We start from the raw sequence: 26,528 nt of genomic DNA, 5'->3' as shown, positions 1-26,528 counted from the left end.
GTAAATTGATCATCGCTGCTGAGGTCACACTTATTTGATAAAGCATTGACAAACCCAGAGTTGTCCGAAGGTCCTGTCTGTGGCTCGAGGCTGCAGGTTCAGGAAGTCAGACAGGTAGGACAGTGTGTCTCTCCTGAAGCAGTAGAACACCACGCTGGCCAGCCGGGACGCCGTCAGCCCATCCTGCGGTTTCTCAAAGAAGCGAGTTATCCTGATCCAGAAAAAGACAATAGGTTAAATCAAATATATCCAACAGAGCATTAAGTACAAAGCCTGTGTTTGAAGCTCTGTGCATCGTAGGAGTAAATGAGGAACTTCTTCTCACCTATGTGTTTCAGGGCAGACTTCCACAATGCCTCTGGAGCTGCGTTTCTCACTTTCCTCCAGCTCGTAGTAGATCATCAGCTCTCCAGTCTGAATCCAACACACAACCATAGAATACTGTAAAGTACCAACAACTTCCCCTCCACAGAAAAGACAGTTTTGATCATTTTATGCAACAAGTTTTTTAAATAATTTGGTCAGTTTCAGACTTTTAGTGTTTTCTCTGAATTAAATTTAAAGTTGAAATATTGTACTGATCCTCATTTTAAAACACACACATATAGCATTACAATGCTCAAAGCTCATACTAAAAGTTTCAGTTCATGAGGTATGCAAATGTTGGAGTAATTCCAGGATGAGTCTGCAGAGGGCGCTAATCGGCTTGTTCTGCAATTCTATGATATTTCCCCCGATACGAAACTAAGAATTTCACGAGATGGCTTCAAATCTCGACGTAAACCTTTGATTCCACTTCCAACAGGCTCTCTTCTCCCAGCTTTGGAGAGAAATTGTTTAGTTGGCCGATCAGAAGAAAGTGGGCACACGGGGAGGGGGGGCCTTAAAACAGCCGCTGAAACTAAGCGATTCAGGTTGGAGGTAGAAATTAAGATTTTTATGAACACTAGTCTCAGAATAATAATAAGATTTTTTGAGCTGTTGAACTACTCTATAGGGTTCACCCACTGAGGACATGAAAGATTAAATGCTATCTTTAAATCTGGGTGCTACTTTTTTAAATGAATTGTGTCGCCTGAATGACTAATGCAAATGTGCATGTGAAAAGTTTAAGTATGTGACAAACTTACTAGAAGACACACTCCAAAGGCAGACTTTTCTGTTTGTGTAACTCATAAAACTCAAACAAAGCAACTTATCAACGCATTTACAGACCAGCAACTCCTGAGCTCTGCAGGATAGGTTTACTGTTTTTGTCAGTGAAGTCTGGTGGCTTCCTTCCTCCAAAGACCTGAAGAGGCGCGTTTTTGGTTAATTATCTTTCTCCACTAAAATGGTTTTGTGTGTGAACGTACTGTAAGCACTAGGGCTGGGAATCTTTGGGTGTCTCACGATTCGATTTTTGAGTCTTGGGGTCACCATTTGATTCAGAATCGATTTTCGATTCAAAACGATTCTGGATTCATGGATTCAAAGTCTATATTTGAACAAGTACATACTTCAGGATCTACTCCAGTCATCTGTGAGATTGGTGAATTTCTTGTTATTCCATTTTGCATTCTACTGAGTTAAAGAGCTAGCCTTAGCACTTAACAAGGACTGACTGATTAGAACAAAATAAAAAGCCTTTTTGGAGTTATGAATTGATATTAAATCTTTGAAGATAAGAATCTTGATTTTTACATGAATCATTTTTCTTCCCACCTCTAGTAAGCACTACATCATTGAGCGCATTTGCATCGTAGTAAATCTCACCTGTGACCTGAAGAAACGGATAACTTGAGCGATGTCAAAGTTCTGGTCTGCACACAGCATGTCTCCTGCAATCTGTTAAGACATAAAGACGACCCTGACTGTGTGACACACATCGATTTTAACAAAGTAAAACCTGTCAGCACAGATAGAAAGAAGAGTGGTATACTTATTCGCACCACCATGATGTCGTCCTGAAGCTTGCGGCTGCGTATGGCCAGCTGCAGGTCGGCCACAGCACCAAGGCGGTCCTCCAACGTAGTGCTGCCATCATTCACCAGGTTTTCCAGCGGGAAGTCATTAGCTGTGGCCCAGCGCTCAAAGTGCTTATACCTGGTCAGTGTTACAGAATGTGTAAACTGTTACCGGACTGCAGGAATCAACCCAAAATGAGATATGGAACAGTTAGTACTTACTTGTCTGCATTTGTGACTAGAAACACCTCTGTGAACAGCTGCCGCCTGGAGAGAAAGAAGTGCTGTTTACTTGTTGGGCCACGCAGGCTTAGGACAGTCAAACAATGGACTTGGGCCTGCACCTCTGTAAAAGCCTCATTTGAGTTATTCACTGAGATCACAAAGAGGCCTAAAAGGACTCTTAATCCCAGAATCCCCTGCGGTACTTCACACCTACGTGTGAAGTAAAGGGGGGACCGGAACCTCTCGCTCCTCATTGGAGGGGACCTGAGGTAGACCCCCACCATGGAGCAGGCCAGGCTACAAAACTCCAAGACTTCCATTGCTCGCCCTCTTTCACGCGCTGACCTTTGGTGCTCAGAGACCCAAGAAGATCTCCTGTTTCCTGCAACAATCTTCCTTTGTTTTAAGTTTTTGGCGCGCAGGTAATCCGCGGCCGGCAGTGTTCTAAATTCCGAGCTCGGATTGTCCAGTGAACGCATCTCAGTTTCTCGGAGAGCGTATAACAGATTATCAGAAAGATAACGGTCTTATTCCGTCCTGCAACGAAAGGACATCAACGGACATCTTTCCACTCGACGGAGAACCAACGAAGCCGTTCTCGCCGTAAGGGACCCTCGCCGCCATCAGACGCCTCTGCACCAGGACGGACAGAAGATCTGCTCCATCGCCGGACTCTTTTCCTTTCACCAATGGCGGACAGAGCGATTCACAAGTGAGGCTTAATTAGGTCTGGGCAGAATTAGCTTTAGAGAGTGTTTTTAACAATTGTTGATCAAAGCAGAAACTGTAATTTTTATCTTTGTTGGACCGCTGCGTCCTGAGTTTTAACTGTTTAAAACTCTTGTTGTTTCGGACCGCTGCGTCCTATATGTGTTTATCGTAACAGCGTTATAACCGGGTATTACTCTTCTGATCAGAAAGGCCAGTGTAAGCCGTATTAACCTGAATTCGGCTATTGGTTTGTTTCTGTGAATGAAGGGAATTACTCCGAGTTGTGGCGCGGGAGTCGGACTGTGATCCGGCCTTTTCAGGCACGCATTTCTCTTTTATTTCCCCTTCTACGCACACACATACACACATATTCCTGTGTAAACGTACATCTGGAGACCAACTCCACCACCGCGCCATTACGCACAGAGATCTATACACTCGCGGCTATCCAGACGCCTCAGAGACACAGATTGTGTAGGGCCGAACTCAGTCTCTTTTAGACCTTAACGCCACATTTAGGCCTTTGTTAGGTGTGTGCCATCGGAAGGGCAACCACGTGGGACGAAGTAATCTCCCCCCCCCTTCTCTCTCCCTTTCATCCACACGCGCACGCACCCAGGTCTTTGTTAGGTTTGCGCCATCGTGAACGACCACGAGGGTACGAAGCCATCTCCCCCCCCCCTTTCTTCTTCCCTCTCTTTCTCTCTCTCTCTCTCTCTCTCACACACACACACCTACATTCACACCCCTTCCACAAGCCTTTGCTTGATAATGTTTGTTGCTTAGATTAGTTTATAATAGTTATTTGTTTAATTAAGTTCATTGATTTTGGATTGATGTTGCTTTGTTTAAATAAATTCTGTTATAATTTAAGAGAGCAGTTGTTTGTGATTACTGGTGTATTTGCATTGTGATATAAGCTGGGTGCGAAGGCTTTGTGTACGGATTTCACGCCTTCAATTTATTAAATATAGTTATTCATTATTAATAATATTAGTAATTAAATAACTAATTTGAGACTGATTTGAGTGATATTTTGGTTATATTTACCTGATTACAGGTTGGTGCCCCAAAGCGAGATTAAACATAGTTTAATGATATTTTATTTATATTATTAATAATTAAGTATAATTATTAAAGAATATAACCAAAGTTGACTTGATACAACCCCAACAAATGGTGCCCCGTGTGAGGCCTTCAATAAACCAGCTTTATTGCACTGTAAATGCACAGTAATCCAAACTTAAAATCCTAAAAAGGATCCTTCGGAAGAAAATTATATTTTCTTTAAATTTTTGTGGTTTAAGCAAAGCAGACATCAAGCTGTGGCTTAGTTGTTTTGTATGTTGTTAGTTAATGGTTAAAGCCATAACTGCTGTCCCCTTTGGGTCCATACAACAATTGGACATAATGATGCAGCTAGTGTGACTTTATCAAGGAACTTGATTTGTTGCATTAATCTAGATTTTGATCCTGAAGTATTCTACTAAAGGATTGTGGTGCTCCTTGTTGTTTGAGAGCCATTTGGCCAGATGAGAGTGTAACCTCATCATTGTTGCATAGCCAGCTGTCTGAGAGGTGTGAGTTCCTCCCTTCCTTTGAGGACTTGAGGTGTGAATCCCCTCTCCTATCTTCCAGGATAGACTGCAGTGATCAGTTGGGAAACTTAGATAAGATTTGCTCTTGTGTACCAAGACCCTAGGTGAGTCGGGGGCTGAGACTCCTCTTGGATCAGACGACGCAGCACTGCAAGAAACTGCTGCCGGTCTGACGAACCTCTCCTTAGAAGAGAGTGTCAACCTATATAGCTAGTCAATTAGCATTAGTGATAAGAAGTAAGAAGAGCTAGTTGATCTTGTCAACCACAGAGCCAGGCTCACCCCTAATAAAGACAGAATGTATGCAGAAGACATACATCAACTATGGTCCAAAGCTCACTATGGATCAGACGATCCACCCCTTCAAGACATAGTTGCTAATCTTATCCACCTCCCTATAGAGCAGCTCGACAGCCTGAACTCCTACACCCTCAGCACATGTGAAAAGAAACTAAAGGGCTTGGTTGAATATGCAAATCAACCAACTGGGAAGCCAACACGTACAGTTTCAGATGTTCTAGGCGAAATTCTCCTCCTTTATCAGTGCAAATCAAATGTGCAGAATGAGATACACCGGGAACAGCTAGCCCGGGTACTAGAAGAAGGACAGATCCTGCGGGACGACTTCGAAAGAATGCAGGATAAACTAAAGACCTTGCAGGAAAATTGCAAGGCCCTGCAGGAGGAGAATAAAATACTGCATGAAAGCAGCAAACTGGCCGAACAGAAGAAACGAAGTGACACGGTACCCAGATTTCAGGATAGGCAGACAAGTACTGCAGCCCCCAGATCAGCTGAGGAAACCTCAGACGAAGGATGGGAGACTGAAACAAGCCCCTGGAGGAGGGAGACAGACATGTTGAAGGATCTGGAGGAGAGGGGAAGGCACCGCCGGGTCGACCCAGGCACAAAAGCGCCCACGTCCTCAGACCACCCGGTAAAGAGCTTGATGATTAAAGATGAAGGGCCCCCGCGTTCCGCAATACGCTTTGAGCGAAGAGAACCCTTACCCCGCAGGAGGAGAGGCTTTACTCCCCCTAGAGACAGGGAGGAGACACAGGCCCAATTGGGCACCGAACGCTACCTGTCCCACGATAGACGGCCACGTCTGAGCCGAACACAAACCCCGCCACAGTTACAACCCTACTACCGTGACAACCACAGGGCTTACGATTCGTCAGACGACTCGGACGACCCTTGCCAGCCTTCGGGTCAGGGCCTGCGAACCAGGCAGATAGAACCTCAGGCCAAAGATCTGAAGCGTTTTGACCCAGATAGCCCAGATTCAAGTATTAACGACTACCTTAGAGAAGTTGACCATTGTCTCCTTGACCTGCCTCATGCGTCCTCACATGAAAAACTGAAACGGATCTGGAAGACTACGGCTAGGAGTGTCCGTGATTTCATGGGGACACTCCCACCAAAGGTCCGATCCTTGCAGAAAGGAAACAAATCTGTTAGTCAGCACTTACAAACTGCCAAGCAGAAAGTGTTGGACATGTTTGAATTAATTCAGGGAGCACAGGTAAGCATGGAGCAAGACATATCGTCAGGATATGACTCTGATCCTGGACCAAGCCCCTTAAGAGATCAAACAACCCTGCTGAAAAAGCTCAGTAAAGAACCGAGCAGCCAGGATAACCCAAGGACTGAGGAAATAAGTCTAGTTTTCCCTGATTTTGACTGTGGAGCCCCGCTCCTTGGGGAAACGCCCCAGTTCTCTGACAACTGTGACACCCTTTCACACCTTCACAGGTTTGAATCACCACATAGGAAGGAGGGTGACTTCTCAGCCCCCAGAGGCAGAGATAACACCAGGCCCCCTCCTGCTACCTGTAGGTTCCCATTGCAGGATTCACGGCTGAGGAATATCCAAACCTCAGATGACTGGGATGGCTCCCTTCTACCCAGAGATCAAAGAATGCGCATAAGGCTCATTGAATCTATGGCACAGGATGTAGAGCGGTTTGATCCAGATAACTCAGACCTCTGCATCAATGATTACCTCAGAGAGATTAACCTGTGTCTTAGTGAGGTACCTGATGCATCCACAAGAGAAAAACTCAGGCTGATCTGGAAGACAACTTCCAAGAGTGTCTGTAACTTCACGACTACCCTTCAGCCTGAGATCAGATACCAGTACTCTGCGCTCTGCAATGCTTTGCGCCAGGAATACTCCACCTACATTGACCCTGCATCTGCCCTTCTTAGTGCTTTCAGTGTCTTGCACCAGAAACACGAGGCCCCCAAAGATTATTACTGGCGACTAAGATCTGCATATTTCCAGGGACGTGAGGCTCCAGGTTAGGAAGAGAACCCAACTTTCAAGTCCATCTTCATGCACAATCTGCATGGCTGCGTGCGTTCAGATGTCACCCTGCATAGTCGTACACATCAGCTTAGTATGAAAGAGATCAAGAGATTCGCACAGGCGGTTTGGCAGACACGCTTACGTCACGTGTCACGTGAGGGCAACAAGTTGCCTTGTGCTAAGAATAAGAGACCATATCACCGGCAGAATAGAGAACAGAGCCAGCGGGGTGAAGGTGAGACTCAACCACAGAGTAGGTTCCAGCCTGGAGAACTGATCGCTACCAGATCTGAACGGAACTCTCAGGATTGCCGTAGTCTGAGACAGAAGGGTAGGTATAATCGGAGTTCCTACGAGCTCCCTAAGGACCCCCTCGCTTACAGAGAACCTGATTCTGACTCCACATAGGAGTGGGGGTGTAGCCTCCACTCTAGAAACACAACAATGTCACTCTACCGACATGAATGTTTCCTAGTCCCTGTTTTGTGTTTTGACATTGGTAGGGAGACACATAATGTACATGTACATTTACACACCTACACGCCACAAACACCTTCCCACAGGCTTACTCCTGCCCAGGCTAGGAGTTAGCCCACAAACCTACACCTTATACTCTTCTCTTTCTCCCCTCCTCTTGTCTGTTTGTTTCATTTGTTTTGTTAAAGAATGCACCTTGAGTAACAAAGCTTTGCTAATGCCTGGTTATGTTTTATGCCTAGCTTTAGACATAGTTAGATAGTCTGCCCAGACTTTGCCTCAGTGTCTGCCCAGACCGAATGCCTCTCAAAATGTATAGACTTTTGGTCACTAACTATTTGAACATTTGTCTCCTCACACATGGACTGTTGGCCCTATTTGCCCTAAAGACCGCGACCTGCAATCCCATTCTTCAGGACAAAGGGGGGATGTTGGTCCACGCAGGCTTAGGACAGTCAAACAATGGACTTGGGCCTGCACCTCTGTAAAAGCCTCATTTGAGTTATTCACTGAGATCACAAAGAGGCCTAAAAGGACTCTTAATCCCAGAATCCCCTGCAGTACTTCACACCTACGTGTGAAGTAAAGGGGGGACCGGAACCTCTCTCTCCTCATTGGAGGGGACCTGAGGTAGACCCCCACCATGGAGCAGGCCAGGCTACAAAACTCCAAGACTTCCATTGCTCGCCCTCTTTCACGCGCTGACCTTTGGTGCTCGGAGACCCAAGAAGATCTCCTGTTTCCTGCAACAATCTTCCTTTGTTTTAAGTTTTTGGCGCGCAGGTAATCCGCGGCCGGCAGTGTTCTAAATTCCGAGCTCGGATTGTCCAGTGAACGCATCTCAGTTTCTCGGAGAGCGTCAGACTATAACAGATTATCAGAAAGATAACGGTCTTATTCCGTCCTGCAACGAAAGGACATCAACGGACATCTTTCCACTCGACGGAGAACCAATGAAGCCGTTCTCGCCGTAAGGGACCCTCGCCGCCATCAGACGCCTCTGCACCAGGATGGACAGAAGATCTGCTCCATCGCCGGACTCTTTTCCTTTCACCAATCGCGGACAAAGCGATTCACAAGTGAGGCTTAATTAGGTCTGGGCAGAATTAGCTTTAGAGAGTGTTTTTAACAATTGTTGATCAAAGCAGAAACTGTAATTTTTATCTTTGTTGGACCGCTGCGTCCTGAGTTTTAACTGTTTAAAACTCTTGTTGTTTCGGACCGCTGCGTCCTATATGTGTTTATCGTAACAGCGTTATAACCGGGTATTACTCTTCTGATCAGAAAGGCCAGTGTAAGCCGTATTAACCTGAATTCGGCTATTGGTTTGTTTCTGTGAATGAAGGGAATTACTCCGAGTTGTGGCGCGGGAGTCGGACTGTGATCCGGCCTTTTCAGGCACGCATTTCTCTTTTATTTCCCCTTCTACGCACACACATACACACATATTCCTGTGTAAACGTACATCTGGAGACCAACTCCACCACCGCGCCATTACGCACAGAGATCTATACACTCGCGGCTATCCAGACGCCTCAGAGACACAGATTGTGTAGGGCCGAACTCAGTCTCTTTTAGACCTTAACGCCACATTTAGGCCTTTGTTAGGTGTGTGCCATCGGAAGGGCGACCACGTGGGACGAAGTAATCTTCCCCCCCCTTCTCTCTCCCTTTCATCCACACGCGCACGCACCCAGGTCTTTGTTAGGTTTGCGCCATCGTGAACGACCACGAGGGTACGAAGCCATCTCCCCCCCCTTTCTTCTTCCCTCTCTTTCTCTCTCTCTCTCGCTCTCTCTCTCACACACACACACCTACATTCACACCCCTTCCACAAGCCTTTGCTTGATAATGTTTGTTGCTTAGATTAGTTTATAATAGTTATTTGTTTAATTAAGTTCATTGATTTTGGATTGATGTTGCTTTGTTTAAATAAATTCTGTTATAATTTAAGAGAGCAGTTGTTTGTGATCACTGGTGTATTTGCATTGTGATATAAACTGGGTGCGAAGGCTTTGTGTACGGATTTCACGCCTTCAATTTATTAAATATAGTTATTCATTATTAATAATATTAGTAATTAAATAACTAATTTGAGACTGATTTGAGTGATATTTTGGTTATATTTACCTGATTACAGGTTGGTGCCCCAAAGCGAGATTAAACATAGTTTAATGATATTTTATTTATATTATTAATAATTAAGTATAATTATTAAAGAATATAACCAAAGTTGACTTGATACAACCCCAACATACTTAAGAACGCTTATTACCACAGAGGATGGAGCAGACTTTTATTTCCATGTAACCCCGTGTACTAACAGTAGACTGTATCCCACATGGATGTAGTCTCAGTGACGTCACCCATTGGTTCCAGAAGAGGCATTCTGAAGTTATACATTAGAGCCGTTTTCACATATGCACTCCGAATAATATCTAGATAATTACAGGAGGACTTCTCTGGAGATTCTCCCGACCTAGCCGTTCACATATGCTCCTCACAGCGGGGGACTTTCCCTGTCAGAGGGGAGGGGGGGTCGGGGAGATTTCCCGACGTAAGACGTGACATAAATAAACAACGTGGAAGTAGCAACCGTAGCAACAGAGTCCGCTACACGACGTTATAATGAGAATATTTGTCTTTATATAAATGCTATGTGTAATCCAAAGGAATGACAACATCCACAAAAGAGAGGAGAACAACATACTGATGAACAGAAAACATAATGCAGCCGTTTAATTACGTGCACGGAGATCGTAGAGGTCGCGTGTAGACACTTTAGCCGGTCACTATATAAACGTCATTCTCTTCCTATTGGCTCAAATTGAAAAATTCCGGAGTATATTCGGCTGCGTTCGGCTTTTCCGTATGCGTGAAAAGGGTTTAGGATGGTGGTCACCATATTGGAAATGCAGACTACAACTAACTTAAGATCAATCTAGAAACAGGCAAAAAGGTGGAGCTGAGAGGGGACTATAAAGAATAAATAAATCGATCAATCAATCTTTATTTGCAAAGCGCTAATTCTTAACAAATGTTACCTCAAGAAACTTTACAAAAGAGCAGGTAAAAGACCTTTCTCTTTGTTATATCATCTACATCCTTGGACCTCCTGGCAACCAGCTAAATGTGCCCACCTGTCATTTAAACAAGCCACACCCCTAAAATGCAAATATGTCCTTTAATATAAACAAAACAGATGGGTTAGAAAAAACATTCACTCCCATATGTATGAGTAAAGAGATCCAAACTGTTTTTTGTACCAGACTGTAAACATGTTAATGTCTGCTGTCAAAATGGACATTTTTATACGGGGTGTTAATGGGACCTTAAAAGATTGAGAGTAGCTAATTATTTGCAGCAAAGGGGCACCTTTGCCACCCCCCTGTTGAAGACAACTGAGTCTGACTGCTTTGAGGTATAACGTTGATGTTACGGCTACACACATTAAAACATAAGTTGTTAAACACAGCTCACTTAAAGGAGCAAAATGTATCGCTGACACGTAAATGTTTCAATTTCAAAACATCTGCAAACAGCTGTGTCCCCAGTATTGAGCCTGCTCGGCATTGATCTTGAAATATCTCCATTTCTAAAAGCATCTCCAATATTTATCCTAGTTCTACCACGTTTCTGGTCATGGAGCTTATTAGAAAACTGCCAAGGTTTGCAGTGATAACTGGTCTCATATCTGGTAAACAGAGGGGCGTCCATAACAGCCTTGTGGGGATGCCTTTAAAACGCCTACCTTCTCTGGTCATAGAAGGTTGGATAACTTGTAGGATAACTAGTAGGATGACTAGTAGGATGACTAGTAGGATGACTTGTAGGATAACTAGTAGGATGACTAGTAGGATGACTAGTAGGATGACTTGTAGGATAACTAGTAGGATAACTAGTAGGATGACTAGTAGGATGACTAGTAGGATAACTAGTAGGATGACTTGTAGGATGACTAGTAGGATGACTAGTAGGATGACTTGTAGGATAACTAGTAGGATAACTAGTAGGATGACTTGTAGGATAACTAGTAGGATAACTTGTAGGATAACTAGTAGGATAACTTGTAGGATAACTAGTAGGATGACTTGTAGGATAACTAGTAGGATAACTTGTAGGATAACTAGTAGGATAACTAGTAGGATAACTAGTAGGATGACTTGTAGGATGACTAGTAGGATGACTAGTAGGATGACTTGTAGGATAACTAGTAGGATAACTAGTAGGATAACTAGTAGGATAACTTGTAGGATGACTAGTAGGATGACTAGTAGGATAACTTGTAGGATGACTTGTAGGATGACTAGTAGGATGACTAGTAGGATAACTTGTAGGATAACTAGTAGGATAACTAGTAGGATAACTAGTAGGATAACTTGTAGGATAACTTGTAGGATGACTTGTAGGATGACTAGTAGGATAACTAGTAGGATGACTAGTAGGATAACTAGTAGGATAACTTGTAGGATAACTTGTAGGATAACTTGCCACTGTTACGTACATGTTGACAGTTTCCCACCAAAAGTCAAGAATCTTCTTTCCTCCAGTACCAGGAAGTAAGGCCTTCGGTACTCCGGTCAGGTGGCTGTATAAGCCTGTGTCATCATTCTAGGTGGCAGACGTGAAAGAAAAGGATGGATGAAAAGATCAAGGTCATCAAAATATTCAATACTTTGATACTTGGCAACACCAAGTGTTTTAAAAACAATATACTGTCTGTTATTTCAATGATTGGTCAAAATGGTACCAAAGCTTTCCTTATAATTAATAACTCTTAGCCTTCACAAAATCAAAAGAGTAAACACCTGTAGGCCTACAATGTGTGCTGATCGATAAATTAACTATTCAGACCACATTTCTATGAACTAGTCTGTAAACATGTTTATTTCTGCAGTAAAAATGGGCTTCTCAGAATGGGTGTGTAAGTCACAGCCAGCAGTTTATCTTTTTACATAAACCTAAAATAATGCAAAAAACAACAACATTCAGGAAATTACGAGACAACAAATTGCTAAATGTGAATGAAAAAAATCGAAACAATACTAATATTCTGAAATAATATGAGAGTGAGGACAGTTTGAGAGCTAATGATAAATAGGATATTGTATTGAAAAAGTGGTTTGGTTGTTGGGTTGGCTGTAATCGGGTGTTACAGTCTAAACAGTGACCATGTTAACTGGAGACTTTCAGCCCAATGCATCTGTGGTTGTCGTAGCGACAGCAGATGTTGAAGATGTGAAGTGTAATGAATGGCTATTTTAGTTTTTTTATTATAATGTCAAAAATACTCATCATTCTTTTATTTTGTAAAAATGAATCTCCCCAACCTTTAAGATGTTTCTAGATCAACTTTCAGAATTGTTACCTTTAGAGAAACTTACAACCGAGGACAAATGTTTCAAGACCTCTGGATACTATTCATTTTCCTACTTTGAAAGTTCTCCCAGTGGTGTTCAATAATAGTCTTGGAAGAGAGAAGGCCCCAAGTTCATCTGGAAAGATATGAACTACCATGAACTACTCACTTAGTATGTTACTGCTCACATAACTTTGTAGCTGCTTTTGTTTCTGATGCTTTGAGATTTATTTTATATAAAATATGCAGATTTTGTGCAAGAATATTTGTAATACTTGAAAATTTAAGTTTTCTAGCTTTTTGTTTTATTTGATTATTATTCTTTCCTGAATTTGTTGGTTTATTTTCTGTACAGGGGTGGGAGTGGAGGAGTATGGAGAAGAACGGTGATCTCTTGTACTCGTTTTTTTTGTGAGTGTGTCTAAGGATGCTGGCTAATGTACACATTATGAAAATAAAATAAAAAACTCATCAGAAATGTATTCAATGAAAAACTATACAAAGAGGCATTCATTAGAAGACTTATTTGTGTAACGGCGCATTGGGTTGAAAGTCACCAGATAACACGGTAACTCGGTCTGTGCCCCGCTCACGGTCACTATGCACTGACTTCTGTTTTAACCTTAACACTTACACTGACAGGTTATACTGACAGCAGTTCGGTGTGCTGTGACCTGTGTCTGTACATATTGACTGTGAGTATGAAGGCTTCATAACAAACCTGAACTTTGCACCGCCTCACATTACCTCCTTTCTGCTGCAGCGTGAATTAAAAGCTTCCTACCTTAATCTGAGTCTCTAAAACGGTGCCGTGCCCGGCTACCAGCAGTATACAGATCATTGTGGAGACTTCACGTTGTTCAATTGTTCCTTATAATCTGTACAAACAACCCACAGTGCACGAAAAGGTTTTACATTTGAAGAGCTCTAATCTCCCAGCGTCAATGAAGTAGCCTACTTCCGGAAAAATGTTTCAAAATAAAACATACCAAAATAACACAAGACCTATGAAAGTAAGTTTTAAACATTTACATTCTATTGATCAAACATATAGGCTACTGCAAATATCAAGGCATTAACGCTGAATGAATGTTTTTTTTTTTTTTTAAATTGACTGATACACATTATTAAATGTGATAAATAATAAATGTGTTAATTTAACCGGCCCAATTCTTCCCTCATAAATGAAGGGAAGAACACAATTGTTGTGTTTTATTGTAGTTTTATTTTATTCTCAAAGATGTTGTACAATTAATTAAAGTAAGAAATCCCAGACTTTCTGTTTCATGTTTTTGCTCTTTGTAGAGTATTCTCATATGCCTTATATTCCTTGGACTTTTTCAACGGTGGCCGGTAAGAACCCCCTGCCCCGGGCCTGAAAAATAAAAAATCAAGATATAATATAACTGTATTTTAAAGGACTAATAATAAAACCTTTGCTTTTTTTTATTCTTAATAATTTCTGTCTCTTATTTTACATCTTTTATATGATTTTAATTTTTTGAGTTTGAGTAAAACCGCTGCTTTTAACAGTATTGTAATGACATTTTTTCTGTTTATTCAATTGTAAAAATAAAATAAAAACATTGTCTTGCAATCAATTGTCTACTATTAATGAACTAAAATACATTCCTTGAGTTTTCAAAAATAGCATATTCTTCATAATATTCTATTTGTACACAGACCATAAAGCAGCAGTAGTTTAAAATGTTTTTAATTCATTTAATTTTATTCATATAAAAATTCAGATAAACCCTAGTCACTCCAGAGGATACACTGGATGAAGGGATAGTCTCCATGCCCAAAGAGTAGATATTTATGTTGAATGATTTAACAGGCAACTGATGGAGATACATTTAAAAAAAGGTGTTTATGTGTGAGGTAAATTAGGATAAAAGTTGAAAATGTTTCAACATAAATGCTACAACAGTTAATCTTGTTGAATGATTTTGATATTATCACTCAGGGCTTCAGTTTTAGTCTAGATAATGAACTTTATCTATAGTGTAGATAAAGGTTGCTGATTTAGGGACATACTCACAAATACTAATTCCTGAGAAACAAACAGGTTATATATTATATTTCAGTAACTCCAGAAATAAAAGAAAAAGTTTTCATGCATAATAATATTACATAATAATAATACAAATATTTGGACTGATGAAATAATCCGTATGCTTTATTATTAATAGATTACATGAATTCTAAAAGTCTTCAGCAGTCAAATCATAGATCATTACACTTCGTCAGTTTGGTTTCAAAAACGTTTAATAGAGGCTAATCACAAAACTCCCTTAACAAACTCTTTCTCAACCTGCCCTAAAGCATCCATGTTAGTTATTGTTTCTTTATAAATATCCAGTTAATAGAAAAGTCACATCATCAGTTTGACAACATGTGGGTCATTTAGAAACTGTAATGCACAAACACAGCAGAACCAGAAACCAAAATACAGACAACACAACCACAAACATATCTTTATCGTGTTACCATAAATCTTCTGCTCTGGGCCATTTATTAAATTAAGAGTCAGTGAAGTGAGTGTGGCTGTACAGCTGTGTGACACTGTTATGGTTTGCACAAACATGCTGTGAAATTTAAAGTTCAATGACGTGTATTTACATCTGCTCTGTCACCAATGGTTCCAAAGTGTGGGATGCGGTCCCCTGGTGGGCCTTGAAGTAAATGCAGGTTGGCAGCGTGAGGGTATTTATGAGTCATGAATAAGATCTCTTTATTTAAATCATTCTGTATGCATTTATCTTGTTTCTTCACAAACAGTTATGTGCCTGAGGTTGAATTATTTATTTGCACTGCATCGTTTACCTACACTTATAAAATAACAAAATGCTGAGTCATGTTGCCTACATTTCTACAAGTTACAGCCTGGGATACATCAGGACAACTTAAAAAACAGGGCTTTAGCTTCTCTGACTCAGCATGAAGTCTAAAGGAAACAGACGATAAATATTTAAGGATGCAGATTTTTAACAGCATTCCTTATTGATACAGAGATTTGACTAAAAACATCAGACAGATTGAACCAGCAGGTTATCAGAGAGTGAGGATTCTTTAACAGCTGCGACTATGATTGAAGGCAGTTTGGTGTTTCTCTCTGATAATCCCAGTAAGGCTTCATGGCTCAGGAGAAGGTTCTCTATGTAAGAACAGGAGGGAACAAAGAGCCTGAGCGCTACAGACTCAGTCGTTTGAGCAGCAGTGAACCACACTGAGCGCAGCTTTGGTCAAAGTCGAGATTAAAATCCTAAACCTTTACCTGCAGAGCTCACAAGTCAGGAAGTCAGCGTTCTCTTAATAAACGTCAAACATGTGATAGAAAAAATAAACTGTGGAGTTTATTCAACATGATGCCGAGACAGACACGTCCCCTCCTCCTCAAGACACGCCTCCTCCTCACAACACGCCCACTCATCCAATGGCCCGCCCCTCAGCTCGTGCAGGATTATCTGGCGTCATTGAGCTGCCTGGCTACAGTCAGGATCTCTTTGGCTCCTTTGCTCAGCAGTAAGTTGGCCAGGTCTGTCCCCAGTCGCTCAGCCCGGTCCTGGGCTTCACCAGAGATCTTGCTCGCTGTGACTCCCACTCGCTGGACCCTTTTCTCCACCCCCTCCAGACTCTGTCACACAAGTTATGGTTAAAGGTTGGCTAAAGAGTGAACACATATCACATGTTTCTTGGGGTCTCTACACTTTGCACTCAGCTGTTACCTTTCCAGTAGCAGTGATGCTCGTCTGCATGGTTTCCTTCAGACTGTCTGATCCGTCCAGACTGTACACGGCCCCCGTCAGGTAGAGCTGGGAGGAAAAAATCAAAGTGTCTGAGCTCAGGAGCAAAAATAATGAGCAGGAATATCAACTTACAGAGTCTACATCACGCTTCACACTGCAGCCAAAGTGACCATAATCACATATTGTTGCTCATATTTGAATCAAATGTGATTTTCTTTCTGACAGTTTGAGCAGCACAAGTCACACTGGATCTGATCTTTAATAATCAGATTCATACCACCTTCATAAGCAGTCGAATATTTAGCAATGTGGCCTGAGTCTGAATTTATGAGACTCTGACCTCACACTCATCTCAGATCTGTGCTGGCCGGATGAGCAGGAGCGGGAATCAATCACATTCAATGAAAACAAACATGGAAGACAGCTGTGATGGAGGAAGTCAGAGGAGGGACATTCTCCCCATATCCATGGGACTGAATTGAATCTTTTTATGAAGGCAGAGAATTGCTGACTGTGCAGAGTGTGGTGTTTGTGGAGCACGCTCACCTGGGAGTCCTTCAACTCAGTGTGTACAGCTACTGGAACACTGCAACCCCCCTCCTACAAAGACACACACAGTCATAATATTCAAACTGTGTTCAAATAACTGAGTGTGTGTGTGTGTGAGTGTGTGTGTGTGTGTGTGTGTGTGTGTGAGTGTGTGTGTGTACCAGGCGTCTGAGGAAGGCTCTCTCAGCTATGCAGCGCAGCACAGTGTCATGATCATGGAGGACAGAAACCATCTCCAGGAGGTCTTCATCTCGGGCTCGGACCTCCACTGCAAGAGCCCCCTGAGAACACGAACACACACACACACACACACACACACACACACACACACACACACACACACACACACACACACACACACACACACACACACACACACACACACACACACACACACACACACACACACACACACACACACACACACACACACACACACACACACACACACACACACACACACACACACACACACACACACACACACACACACACACACACACACACACACACACACACACACACACACACACACACACACACACACACACACACACACACACACACACACACACACACACACACACACACACACATCAATTGTGTTGATTCTGCAGCCCCCCTATTGGCAAACTTTTTAAACCTCTGATGTAATACAAAGTCTCTATGTACAGATTTATGATGTTTTTCCAGCTTGTAGCGCCATCTTGTGGCATTTAGAGGATGATGCAGTGTTGAATCAGTTTAGAAACAGGCTGATCTGTAGCCAACACGTTCATTCTAAACTTAGAAGATGTCTGACTGTCAGGAAATATTGAACACCCTGCAGCCTATCAGAATCGAGTATTCACCCAGGCCATGGTATAAACTCTTGTATGTAGTTTACTGTGAACCAGTCATATTGCAGCCCCCCCTGCTCATACCTGTCCAACAGCGTACATACAGTCTTCAGGCATCAGGATCTAGCAGAGGAGAAGATCAGATGTTACATGAGACATGTTACCTGCAGACTTCACAGGGACCACTTCAGACCATCACCAAGTGTTCATACCTGGCTGATCCGGTTCTCCCAGCCCATCCTCCGCAGACCGGCAGCAGCCAGGATGATGGCGGCAAAGTCGTCCTTCTCATCCAGCTTCTTCAGACGCGTGTTCAGATTCCCACGCTAAAAAACAAAACGCTCAGGAAAACAGCTGAGGGACAAATATTCATTCTGACCAGTTAGCACCTCCCCCTGAAAGCTTCTTAAACATGTAGATCAAAAGTTTCCTGCTCTGATCAGGTTCTGACTGACACCACAGAGTCTTTTGAAAGATACAATATCTTTGAAGTCCAGGTGGGGGAATCTCTTCTTCAGCTGAGCGGCGCGGCGCAGGGAGCTGGTGCCGATCACGCTGCACAAACACAATGAAGGAAGTCAAGCTGTCGTCACTAATGACCAGAGAGAACAACAAACACAACTGGCTGAGGAGACGATTCCACTGTACCTGTGTTCTGACAGAGTCTCCAGAGTTTTCCCTTTATGTTTAGGGTGAAGCACCACTGCATCATGGGGGTTTTCTCTCCTAGAAGCAGCAGCAAGCAAACATCACTGATTAGAAAGACAACCACAACAAACACTGAATCACCTCCCACAAGAGAACTGCAGCACGCTTCCAAAGTTACATAGTGCTGAAAACAGTCGACCGAGACCATCTGTGGACATGTAAGAGACGCAACTCTCCCGTTTGAAAGTTATTGCAAGATTAAATCGACCTTTGAAACTTCTACTTTAAGTTGAAAAGTGACATATTGTAGCTTTAAAATGTTCCCACAGCTGCTGTTATTACATGATGTATTTCTCCTTTAAAGCAGCGCTCACATGTTGAATGGAGACATACAGACACACTGAACACTACATGTGAGAGACTCACTTCAGCACGGCCCCGATGGTGAACCCTGGAGGCAGAGTGGTGGGAAGGTCTTTGAGCGAGTGAACAACCAGGTCGACCCTGAAGGACACACGAGAACACAGTCACATTCACACGCTGCGTTCAAGTCTCACCGTGTCAAATAATGCAGCTGTTCAGTCTGACGTCTTCAAGGCAGCTTCAGAACAGAAAGAGCGTCAACGTCTGAAGAACAAGTCGGACTGTGTTCTTTAAAAAGTCTCAACTGAACCTGAACATTTGATGAAACGCAAAAACCTTTCATAAACCTTTAAACTTGTGTTTCATGACATGTTTTGTGTTTTCATTAAATGTTATACATTTTTTTGGAGAGATTTTTTTTTTTTTTTTTTTGCATTTAGTGAAATGTTTCTGCAGTTGACCTACAGGGCCACCGTACATTTAGGAAGTTATGAGCTTAAGTTAGCTTGTTAGCATCAAGGACGTCTTTGAAAGTTTCACACATTCAAAGGTCTTTTTGAGAATATGAAATACTTTTTAAAGACACATGCAGGTCCTCTGTCAAACACACGCTGGATGTTCTCCTGGATTTCTCAGAGGAAGTTGTGGGTTTATAAAAAAAAATAAAAAAGTCCCGGCCTGAGCTTGGAGCTGAATTTAATTCAGACTCAGACTTGATTCAGAGATTTCTCTGCCACAAAAATGCTTTCAATGTTTAATACTTGAGTGTGTCATAAAGTCAAAGTCTGACGGCTGGTTTCTGTTTCTCTGAAAATCTGAACATGAAATAAATCAGAAATATTATTGGATTTAAGAAACTGTACAAAACATCTTAAAGAGGTCTAAAGCAAAGTGTAAATATTATAATGCTGGGAGGTTACTGAGGTTAGAGAAAGAACTGTGACAGCCTGTAAACTCTAAGTATCCATTAGTGGTTGTGTACTTCATGAGTAAGTGTGTACTTTATCCTACACTTAAACGCTTCGTTGGGTGAGTTTTACATTGAGGTTGTTGAAGAGGTTTAACGGTTCTCAGTTGTGTGAAGCCTGCGTGCTGTCAGTCACAGATGACTCTGTTAACACTCACTCGTTCTTCTCCAGAGCGTTCTCCAACTCTTTGGTGAACAAACTCTTCTCTCCAATCTGAAAAAACAAACAAACAAACATGTTGTTTCATTTAAAGATAAAGATAAACTTTATTGATCCGTCATGGGGGACATTTTTGTCACAACAGCTCAAGAAACAGGAATATAATTATCAAAAATAACAAGAAGTTAAAAATCAAACATATGTACATCAGTTAAATAAAGGGAGAAAAAATACAATAATAGAATAATACCAGGTATGTACACTTCCACTTGTGGAAAGTTATTATTATTAAAAACACACACGGTGTGTAGCATTATTGATATGAGTGGAGATTTATCCAACATCAAACTCAAATCTGACTCTGATCCATCCATGAGCTACTTTCATGTTCTCAAAGTAGACTTTGATTTGTGGTCGTCATGACGAAACTCACCTTTGATAAAGCTGTGTCTAGGATTTTGTCTCCGATTGTTGTCATGCCGACTGAAAGAAAGAGGACACAGAGGAGGATGTTCAGGTGATAACACAAACTATATAAACCACACTGCATTTCAACACAATGCTGCTATGAAACAGGACAATAACTATTGTCCAGTGTTTCCTCTAGGTTTACAGCGTTGGGGGGGTGGGGACAAGCTGACATGCCAACACGACGACACAAACACTTGAAGGAATCTTGGTGTTCATGTGTTACTTTTAATGACAGCTGTCCTTTTCTATCAGAAAGGTATCCTAAATGACTTATTTCCCTGATTTCCGACTCTATCCACTATCCTATCTCTACAATAAAGGCACAAAAAGCCCCAAAATAAATCTTTAAAAAAATAAATAATAATATATATATATATATTTTTTTTTTTTTTACTTGACGGGCCGCCCCCCCAATATAATGGTAGGGGAAACACTGATTGTCTATGTGAAGAACTAACGACCTGTTAATGTAAAGAAAACACAAGAACATGGGACTATTTTTCAGTTTAGCAATCTGACATCGTTTCCCTGGAGACTCTGTGACCCCGTGTTTCACCAATTTAAATAAACTGAGCTCAATTTTGACTGTTTTCTGAAAGTCTTCCTAACTTTGAAATTAGGCCCCTGGTTAACATCCCCTCCCAAACACAAAGTTAGCGTGAAGGGAGAGGGTGGAGGGGATGGTTTGAGAAACTGTGCCAGGTGGCGGCCATGTTTGGGTTGATGACTCTTATCGTGGAGACAAAGAGGTATTTTACTGAGAGCTTCACAAAACACAATATTGTACTTTACTAATATTTCTTCAAACAGTTAACTTTTTGTGAAACGTGAAATTAACTAAAAATGTTTGATTCAGGGTAAACTTAAAATCAATGAATTCTTCTTCTTCTCTTCAACATATGACTACATTAAAAACAACGCCCTTATATGGGCACATAACAGAACATGGATGCAGATACTGATATCTCCGTCACCGGCTCGTATCGGTCCAGTCATCAGGCCGTGATGACGGCTCAACATACAGTCAAAGAAAATGTTGATGCAGCTTAAACGCCTGTGCAGGTTCCTCTGCTGTGATTCTCACCTATTTCCAGGTGGACGTCACTGTACAGCTCTTTTAACGTGGCGGCCACGCTGTCAGTCTGGATGCGAGCCAACTGGAAGAGAAGAACACAGAGGAGCTTCACGTTATCTGTTCTGATAGTTAGATTCAAAACACAGCAGAGCCTGTCAGACAGAGCGCAGGGAAAACAGTTGTCTCTCTTAGAGGAGCCTCAGACGTCCCGCTCTGCGCTATCTGAACCAGCACGGAGGCTCAACGTGTCATTTCCTCTGATTAGAAATCTGCTGATTATTTATACAAATCAAGTGATTCTTCTTTTAGTCTGAAAGTTATAAAAATGACATCACAGTTTCCCAGAGCCCAAAGTGACGTCTTTAAACCAACAGTCAAAACTCAAGAAGACAAAAAGCAACAAATCTTTATTTTCAAGAATCTGGATTTAGAAACTGTTTCACAAATCACTGAAACAATTCAATGATTGATTTTCCTTCAGTCAACTAAATGCTGCAGCTCTCCATAATTCATGTTTAACCGGCACACTGAAGGAAGGTTGTCAAAATGTTCATACTGTTTTTTTTAAATGACACGTGCTTTACTAATGATGGCTTATATTGTTCACAAGTTTTAAAGTAACTTCTGATCTTCAGTCGTATTTTAACACAAAACTGAAGGAAGAGAGAGAACTGTGTCAAATACACAAATAGGTTGGCAACATTCCCTGCAGGAGTTTGTCTACATTTTTTGGTTATTAAAAAAAAGAGTTACTCAATATTAGGTTTTGGGACTTCTATTTATGATGCCGTGGTATTAAAACAGGGTTTCCATATTGTTTGATTTTTACTAGAATCGTATGGAGACATCCCTACTCTCACATTTCAATTCAATCAGAAATCTTGAAATCTGTAAAAATGAAGAAGCCGAACTGTCTGAATATCTAAAAACCTTTTAAAGCAGAGTTAAAGGTAAGCTTGTGATTGGAGTGAAAGTAGTACTGTACCTGGCTCTGGCGGGTCCCGATACGGACGACTCGACTGACCTTTCCATTCCCGTCCTGCCGAGACAAAAAAGAGAAATCAGACAAAAGAGGAGATTTTCACTCATAGATTTTCTTACTGATGTCCTTTAATCGCCCTGAAACACAAACGTCCTCCTCTGTTAATAGTTTAGAGGGGTTTTCTCTGCTCGCCTCACCCTGATGTACTTGTAAGGTCCTTCCTCCATAACCCTGAGTGTCTGCACTGAGCGAGGGCACTGTGGCTGCTATTGTGTCCTCTGTCTGCCTGCTGCTTCTTGGTAAGGAGATGTGCTGAGGTCATGTAGACTCAAGATACTGAACAGTGCTCTTTTTCTAACGGATTACCCCCCACCCTCCTCCTCCAGGACCTCCACCCAAAGATATCTCTGGCTCCAAAAGATAAACGTGCCAATTCATGGAGTCCGTTATAAAAGGCAGGGAGGGGTGGTCCCAGGGTTTTTGGTACTCAGAACGGTCAGTGGTTAGAAGAATTTCTCCTCTAAAACGTTATCACTGAATGTTCAACCACGGAAATCAAACAAGCTGCAACAAAGTGACACGTAAATCTGAATAAACAACATTTAAAGCACAGTTATCTGTATTGTTTCTGTGAACTTTTTGATCAAAGATCACATCTCAACATCCACAAATAAAGCCCCCATCTCTTTCAGTTGATAGATTGAATACTGGAACCTCACCAATTATCAGATACACAGTCAGGTTTTACAAAGGGACGATCAATTCATAACAGTATTTGTCTTGTGATTGACCTACTAGACGATATAACCTAATTAAAGATGTATTTGCAGGTTTCTTTATATCTTTTCACACGATTGAACACAATTTTATGTTTCATACCGTAGAATCATTCAGTTTCGGACCTAACTTCATTCATTTAATCAAAGTATCATAAAAGCATACAAATAGCACAGTTATGTGACCACAAGGCACATCTCCAGGATTTTAAATTGACAAATGACTTATTGAAGATTGTCTCATCTCTACAGCTGTTCCCATTTCTTATGTTTTAGACAAACTGCTAGCAAACAGTCAACTGGCAGATGACCCGACCATATTCATGAAAGATTGTAACAAAATTCATAAAGTCATCAAAACTAGGCCTAAAGATTTTTCTTCCAGAGCATCTGGTTTAAAGCTAAACCTTTAAAAAATGTGAATAACTAACAATAAATCACCCTTAGACAATAATGTACAATATTCCTGCTTAATGAACAGTTACAGGCATACACGTCATATGGATAACTGTAGATAACCGTATAAAATCTATAAACCAAGCTCACGTTAATAAAATGCATGAAAGAAAAACACACTTTAAGAGAGGAGCTATGGTCAAAGAGTACGGGATCCCTCTGGAACTCTAGACATGAAATAACCTTCCATTAGAAGATATGCTATTATTTCCACACTTTTCAATTTAGTAGAAAAATGTGTACTTGCTGAAAACCCCTAGAAATGTTTCCTTTTTGTGTGTCTCTTTTCCTCTCTACTCTTTAAATTATTTACAATTATTTACACCCCTTCAACTTCTTTGTTGTGCGTTTTATTTGTTCATAAATTGCATTAACTGGTTCATGTATATGCCCAGCCACTCATGTTATTATGTCAATTTTGTATTTGAATGTCATGATTTGTCAATTATAAAGTTGTTGTTTTTTTCACTTTAGCTATATAAACGTATGTTTTGTTTTCCTCACTAATAAAGCCCCTTTGAATAGAAAGTAATTGAATTTAAATTGATGTCCGGTGTTTTGGTTAAAAAAGTGACCCTGTTATCTGGTGACTTTCAGCAGAATGCATCTGTGGTTGTCATAGCTACATGCCTATTTGTTTATTTTATTTTATCAAATACATATCTTGTAGTAATGGAAATTATAATTTTAGTAAAACTTATTGACGAGACATTCGTAATGACAGCTATTTAGCCTCTCTCTGTTTTTGAAAGCTGTTTTAACTGCGACAACTTCGGACAGTTTATGCTGGACACATTGAGCTGAAAGTCATCACTTAACTGGGTAACTGAAACACCCGGTACGTATAACTAACACTTTAACAAGTAGTTAACTTTATAAGTAGAACAAATCGAGACGTTTCTGTTTGGTTTCGTAACCGAATGTCTTTAAACAACTATCACTTAATGAGTGATGTGATGTGTGATATCTGAAAGGTGTAATAATAATAGCAAATAATTTTGTTGTGAAAGTTAAACGGAACAACACTTTTGGCTAGTTTGCGGAGTACTGATTTCTGCATTTTCACTTCGGATATATGCTTCTGATTCAACAAGTTTGAGTAGTTTATCAATGCATGAGGTAAACTATGTGTTAACCTTGTACTATTAAAAAAAAAAAAAACAATAAAACCAGGCAGTTATTTACATTTTAAAGCTCCTTGGTGACAACTTCTGGCAGAAGCTACATATATTTCCCATCGTCCAATGGGAGAGCAGTACATCGAGACGGACACAAATATTGACCAATCACCGCACTCCAAATGACGGAGAACACGGAGAAGGGGATTCATTCATGCAGATACCACCGGGTCATTTCTAGTAAAACTCACCAGACAACTCGCTCCCTCTGACATGTCGATGGTTCTTTTCGCTCTGTCGATATTGCACGAATCAACAGCGAGTTTTCAGCAACACATAAGCCATTTAAAACAAAGATCTCGTTGAAAAAAGACAGACCCCCCCCCCCTCGTGTAGCTCCACTATGAATGAACGCTGAACTCGTGATGTCATTGGACAGTTTAGGGGTCGTTTCCTGGTTCCGTCTGACAGTTTCCTCCTGCAGGGAGGGAACCCACACATCTCAGGAAGCCTCACGTTGGAAATCTACTCAAGATACGGGTCTGTCTTTTATCTTTAGAAGCTTAAGTAAATGATCTGAAGAAATGCAGAAATAAGATGCAAAAAGTAACTAAAGACAGTCCAGACCAGAACTTCAGAGTGATATCTGAGGGTCTTTTTCTTCTTCTTCTCTGGGAACTATTGGTGGATCGCAAACAGCTTAAAGGTGCATACCGCCACCTACAGTACAAGAGTGTGTATCATCATGTCAATTACCTTCACTAGAATTTAAATTTTGCCTGTCACCCTTGTGTAATATAAGAAGGAATAAAGAGCCCCTCTGACAGCTCTTGTCCCCTCTTCTTCAGTATTTCTCTCATATTACATTCACGCCCTGTAGCTCTGATTTTCTCTTTCAATCTCTCTCTCATTTGCATACTTATACAATGTTATAAAGATAACTTTATTGATCCCCATGGGGGAAATTTTTGCATTACAGCATCTCAAACAGGAAACAGGAATATAATTATTAAAAATAAAAATAGAAATTAAAAATCAAACATATTTACATCAGGTAAATAAAAAAATACAATGTTATAATGTATGTTCTACATTTTCCTTTGTTCCGCATATTTCACACTCATCACTGTTCTTTTTCCCCATTGTGTCATTCAACTCAGTATTATCAGTCTCATTATGATGATTTCCTCCCTCCTATTCCTTTCTCTATAGCTCTTTGTGACAACTGATTTTTGTATTTTGTACAATCCCCTTCCTTTCTGATCATCATCACACCTTTTCTGCCATATTTCTGTTCCCTTCTTTTTAATCACTGCTTTTCCTTTTTCTTTCCCAAGAGGGATTGGGACAGCAATTAAAAAAATTGCCCAGCAATTTCTTTTTCCAGTGCCCCTTTTGCTAGTTTGTGTCAACACACTCATTTCCGTTCACTCCCTCGTGTGCAGGAACCTGACAAAACTGTATTACACCTCTGTGAAGTCTTTGCAACATGTGATGAAGTTCTCTGAGTAACTCTTCTCTGTTTGTGTTTAATGACTGTAGAGAGTCTGTGCATACCACCACCCTATCTGGCCTTACCTCCTCCACCTGCTGTAGACTCATAATCACTGCCACTATTTCTGCAGTATATACTGATAGTTGATCTGGTAATCTTTTGGAGATAATATATTTCAAATTCAGGTATGTACACACCTATTCCCACACATCCATGCTCATTCTTTGATCCATCTGTGTACATTTTGAGGTAA

The 26,528-nt window shown here is 41.2% G+C and overlaps 2 protein-coding genes across 3 annotated transcripts in view; both read right to left on the bottom strand.

The window, feature by feature from the left end:
* gkup (glucuronokinase with putative uridyl pyrophosphorylase) overlaps positions 1-13,576 on the bottom strand; it is a 25,197-nt gene extending 11,621 nt beyond the window's left edge. Inside the window, exons 1-7 of the mRNA XM_065960008.1 lie at positions 13,412-13,576; positions 11,773-11,879; positions 2,169-2,213; positions 1,932-2,085; positions 1,756-1,827; positions 326-414; positions 55-211 (exon numbers count right to left, since the gene is read on the bottom strand). Of these exons, the coding sequence (XP_065816080.1) occupies positions 55-211; positions 326-414; positions 1,756-1,827; positions 1,932-2,085; positions 2,169-2,213; positions 11,773-11,879; positions 13,412-13,468 (681 nt within the window). The 5' untranslated portion in view covers positions 13,469-13,576. The remainder of the gene's footprint in view (positions 1-54; positions 212-325; positions 415-1,755; positions 1,828-1,931; positions 2,086-2,168; positions 2,214-11,772; positions 11,880-13,411) is intronic.
* A 1,209-nt stretch (positions 13,577-14,785) lies between these two features.
* On the bottom strand, positions 14,786-25,209 carry LOC110001935 (porphobilinogen deaminase-like). 2 transcript variants are annotated; one of them, XM_065960589.1, is made up of 14 exons: positions 25,032-25,209; positions 22,434-22,487; positions 21,458-21,530; positions 20,336-20,385; positions 19,901-19,956; positions 18,839-18,916; positions 18,413-18,490; positions 18,244-18,319; positions 17,977-18,090; positions 17,849-17,887; positions 17,087-17,206; positions 16,923-16,976; positions 16,356-16,442; positions 14,786-16,264 (listed from the first exon to the last, which is right to left on the bottom strand). In XM_065960589.1, exons 1-14 carry the CDS (start codon positions 25,053-25,055, stop codon positions 16,091-16,093), a joined length of 1,077 nt encoding a protein of 358 aa, XP_065816661.1. In that variant the 5' UTR covers positions 25,056-25,209; the 3' UTR covers positions 14,786-16,090. The 2 variants fall into 2 exon arrangements, with proteins under 2 accessions (XP_065816661.1, XP_065816660.1); XM_065960588.1 differs by lacking the exon at positions 25,032-25,209 and adding an exon at positions 22,628-22,786.
* Positions 25,210-26,528: the final 1,319 nt, after the last annotated feature.

The sequence above is a fragment of the Labrus bergylta genome, chromosome 11 (genome assembly GCF_963930695.1).
Source record: "Labrus bergylta chromosome 11, fLabBer1.1, whole genome shotgun sequence".
In the NCBI taxonomy this organism is placed as follows: domain Eukaryota; kingdom Metazoa; phylum Chordata; class Actinopteri; order Labriformes; family Labridae; genus Labrus; species Labrus bergylta.
Note: the sequence above shows the minus strand (reverse complement) of the source record. Positions and strands in the feature narration are given on the sequence as shown.

Excerpts from the sequence above, each read along its gene's own strand:
- LOC110001935 (XM_065960588.1), bottom strand. The coding sequence starts at position 22,657 with ATGGAGGAAGGACCTTACAAGTACATCAGG. Across the intron at positions 21,531-22,433 it reads TCGGGACCCGCCAGAGCCAG|TTGGCTCGCATCCAGACTGA; the intron begins GTACAGTACTAC and ends CTTCTCTTCCAG. Across the intron at positions 16,977-17,086 it reads GAGCCTTCCTCAGACGCCTG|GAGGGGGGTTGCAGTGTTCC; the intron begins GTACACACACAC and ends GTGTCTTTGTAG.